This window comes from Gorilla gorilla, chromosome 23, assembly GCF_029281585.2.
Source record: "Gorilla gorilla gorilla isolate KB3781 chromosome 23, NHGRI_mGorGor1-v2.1_pri, whole genome shotgun sequence".
In the NCBI taxonomy this organism is placed as follows: Eukaryota; Metazoa; Chordata; class Mammalia; order Primates; family Hominidae; genus Gorilla; species Gorilla gorilla.
Window position 1 is genome coordinate 1699255 of NC_086018.1, and position 3714 is coordinate 1702968.

Below are 3714 nucleotides of genomic sequence, written 5' to 3' on the forward strand. Positions count from 1 at the left end.
GGACTATCCGCCTCGCGCTCTGTTGCAGGCTCAACGTGGGGCTATCTCATCTGTGAACCATGTGGATGAAAAACGGACAATCACCCGAATCTCGGCTCACTGCTCTCTGGGTAATTCGCTCATTCCTTGGGAGGCGGAATTCATCTGAATCGCTGCGGGATGAAGTGACCCAGAGGGCCCCTGAGCGCCCCGCAGGCAGACGTGGCTGTGGGCCGAGCACTTAGCCTGCACTGGGCACCCAACATTTTCCCAGAGTGCTAGGTCCTGCTGGTCCTGGAGGCAGAAGACCGCTTTTCTCTCTGCCTTCCTCTCTCTGTCTCTTGCCCCCTTCTCTCTCTGTCCTTCCCTTCCTCCCTCCCCCTTCTCTACCTCCCTTCCTCCCCCTCTCCCCACTTTCTCCTTTCCAATGTCCCTCTGTCCATCTGTCCTTTTCTCGCTCCATTCCTCCCTTTCTCTCTATTTCTGTTCCTCTCCCCATCTCTATTTTTCAACATTATATGATCCCATTGTGTGTATCTGTGTGTTAACATTTTTAGCAATAAAGTTCATTTTTATTAAGATATGTATACTGTTATTTAGACATGTTATTTATGTGTGTGCGTTTGTTTAATAGACATACATTTATTTCAGTGTTATTCTACAGCATAGTGTAAGCATAACTCATAAGCAATGTCAACCCAAAAATTGTGTGACTCGTGTTACTGTGATTCTTTTATACTGCAGTGGTCGAGAATAAAATCTCTATATCTCCAATTTATATCTGTGTATTACCATTAAATTGGCCCCATTTCCTGTAGTGATAGAACACTATTCCCAGACTATGACAAGAGCTGTGGACTGTGGGGAGGTCAGGATGATGCAGAAGTGAAGTTAAGACATTCTCTTTTTCACATCTTTATTAAATACAAATTCCAGATGCAAGAAATTTAAAATTCCAAACAATGTTAATGTTTATTTCATTATTACATAAAATGGAAATTATAAAGCAATCAAACAAGTCATTAATACACTTAGATAATGAAAGATTGTATGATCTCAGTACAAAATACAAGTAGAATATATGTCAAATATAACAAAATACACTGTACTGTAGTATGTGATGAAATCTCCATATCCTGCAATACAGTGCAATCAAGTGAAGTGTATGAAATACAATAAAATATAAATTCAGGATGTTTAAAATAAAATAAAACATGAGACAGATGAATAAATAAGTACAATCATTTACCATTTAGTATATCTTGACTTAAATTTTATGTAGAAATATTAAAAGTAAACAGCTTGCATAGTAATTTTACTATGCAAACTGTAAAAATGTATAGACATTTTCCCACAGGGAGTGCTATTAATGGTTTGTGGATATTAGTACTCCATGTGTTCAGGCTGGAAGAGTGAGAGCCTACAACCTTTTCCGAATTAAAATAGAAGTAATTTCTTGGTAAAGCAGCTCATGCCTGTAACCCCAGCACGTTGGGAGGCGGAGGCTGGTGGATCACTTGAGTCCGAGGCCAACCTTGCCAATGTGACAAAACTCTACTAACAATACAAGAAAAAAAAATCAGCCAGGCATGGCAGTACATGCCTGTAGTCCCAGCTACTTGGGAGGCTGAGGCATGAGAATTGTTTGAACCCAGGAAGCAGAGGTTGCAGTGAGCTAAGATTGTGCCACTGCACTCCAGCCTGAGTGACATAGCAAGACTGTCTCAAAAAAAAAAAATAGAGCATATAATTTTATATTCACTTTTCTACAATCTAAAATATGCAAATTCACGATTACAATCTAATACTTTTCTGATTATATAGAAATGCACGACTGTCATCAGACTTCCAAAAGGCATCAAATATCTAACATGAAATATAAAATTTGTCTATAGCCTTAGCGGTCTGCAAAATTCAGGGCTCACCATTCTGAGTATACCGCGCAAGTTTCTTTCCTATGACTTCTTCAGGTTCTGTCATTTATTAACACAGTGCATCTAAAATTGTCACTGTTGGTCATCTGGAAGAATCTGAGAAGAAGCAGGTCCTTGTTCTCATTCCCAGAGCTGCATCTCTGCTGCATAGGGTCACGGTGCTCCCAGCTTAGCCTCATCTGATCCACTGACAGGCTCAGTTATCTCCTGCCCAGGGAAGGGATGGGCTTCTCTATCCAGGGCTGAATCCCCAGGACCAGGCAGTGTGGCTGGGACAAGCCAGCTCTCAGCAGGGAAGACATAAGCTGCCTGGGTGGCCATGGAATACAAGGTCTGCACCTGGGCACACAGAGGCCCCCGGAGCCTAGTGAGCAGTGTCAGCTGCTCACAGGTCAGTGGAGAATGGATCTGCTGTGCCCACACCTGGGCTAGGTCTTGATAAACAGCCTCCGACATAGCTCGCACAGAGGTCACCAAGCTTTTTCGAAGTGACGGTGTTTGGTCTCCTAGGGCCCGAGACCTATGCCGCTTGCTGAGCCCAGTGCAATCCCTGGAACTTCCCCTATGGTGGGCATCACAGGTCTCCTGGATTTCACTGTGGTGCACAGCAGTGGAGGCTCTTGATTTTTTATTCAACGTCAAGCTGCACTCCTCTTCTGGACAGTTTCCTGCAAAGAAAGCATGTGAGAGCTTTCCCCACAGACCCTCATTTCCAGAACCCCCTGTGCACACAGGTGAACCCCATTTGTCTCTCCCACTCCTTCCTGACCGTCTCAGCACTGGAATGAAGTGAAGCTGAACCCCTTGTGAGTCCCCAGATATTCTCAGAGTACTAGGATCTCAAAAATTTACTTGTCAATAAGTAATTCCCTTTCTGCTCAAGCCTCATGTAAGTTTCCTGATTATTTGCCTTTTGGGGCAAACCAAAAACAAAAAACCACCACCACCAGCAACAACAACAAACACCAAGATTCTACCTGCTGTGTCTTGGCAGCTATCCTTGGAACTGATTTTTCTTTTCCTGCAGTTTTCCCGATATGAGCTGCACTCTGGTTCTGTGAACACAATGAGAGTTTGAGAGAGTGCCTCAAACGGAACACCCTGAAATTCCTAGTCCATCCTGGACACACAGGAGCTGAGGTTACCACCAAACCCCAGCTCTCTTCTGTTCTCCAGTGTCCAGGATCTGTACGGCCCTGGCTGCGAAGGAGCTCCCAGTTTCCTTGCCAGGGGAGCCTGTGTTTCTGCCCTGTCCCTTCTCACTTTGAAAGAGTCAAATCTTACCTGATCCAGCAGTGCTGTTCCCGGCCTTGAGCTTGGTTTCCTCAGAATTCTCCTTATTTGGATTGGGCTCCGATCCTGCTGCAAAAGAAAGTTTAGATGACTCACCTCTCCCTAGGCAGAGTCCCATAGTCTATCTCTGATGCAATTTTGCGAATCAGTCTTACATGTGAAGCTCTTCTGCCAGTGTCATGAGTGAACACATTTCTCAAAGTCCCCTGAGAGCACTAAGCCATTTCACATCCCCTAATCTCAAAATAAAACCCTGCTAAAGACACATAGCTCAGTATCCCTGATTCCAACCCTCCTTCCAGCCTCCATAGGAGCAGCCCAAGGCCTTACCTTGCCTTTGCGTGTGCTTCTCACTGGAATGGGAGAAGGTGGTCTTGCCTTTTTCTTTGAATGGTTTCTTCTCATCTGAGCCCTTTTCTGAAAAGGAGATCTGTTGGAAAGGGGGCTGGTCAGTGGAGCTCTGGATGGAGGAGCAGTGGAGATCGGGGTCTTCATTTCCCTTTCCCAT

At 44.6% G+C, this 3714-nt stretch overlaps 1 protein-coding gene across 2 annotated transcripts; it reads right to left on the reverse strand.

The window, feature by feature from the left end:
• Positions 1 to 2066: 2066 nt before the first annotated feature.
• LOC129530558 (protein FRG2-like-2) lies at positions 2067 to 3714 on the reverse strand. Of its 2 annotated transcripts, none has more exons than XM_055377332.1 (4): positions 3537 to 3714; positions 3198 to 3272; positions 2891 to 2968; positions 2067 to 2581 (listed from the first exon to the last, which is right to left on the reverse strand). In XM_055377332.1, the coding sequence occupies exons 1-4, from the start codon at positions 3712 to 3714 to the stop codon at positions 2067 to 2069; spliced, it is 846 nt and encodes a 281-aa protein (XP_055233307.1). The 2 variants fall into 2 exon arrangements, with proteins under 2 accessions (XP_055233307.1, XP_055233306.1); XM_055377331.1 differs by having other exon boundaries at positions 3198 to 3275.

Excerpts from the sequence above, each read along its gene's own strand:
- LOC129530558 (XM_055377331.1), bottom strand. The coding sequence starts at position 3,714 with ATGGGAAAGGGAAATGAAGACCCCGATCTCCACTGCTCCTCCATCCAG. Across the intron at positions 3,276-3,536 it reads GAAGCACACGCAAAGGCAAG|CAGGATCGGAGCCCAATCCA; the intron begins GTAAGGCCTTGG and ends TTTCTTTTGCAG. Across the intron at positions 2,969-3,197 it reads GAACAGCACTGCTGGATCAG|AACCAGAGTGCAGCTCATAT; the intron begins GTAAGATTTGAC and ends TTGTGTTCACAG.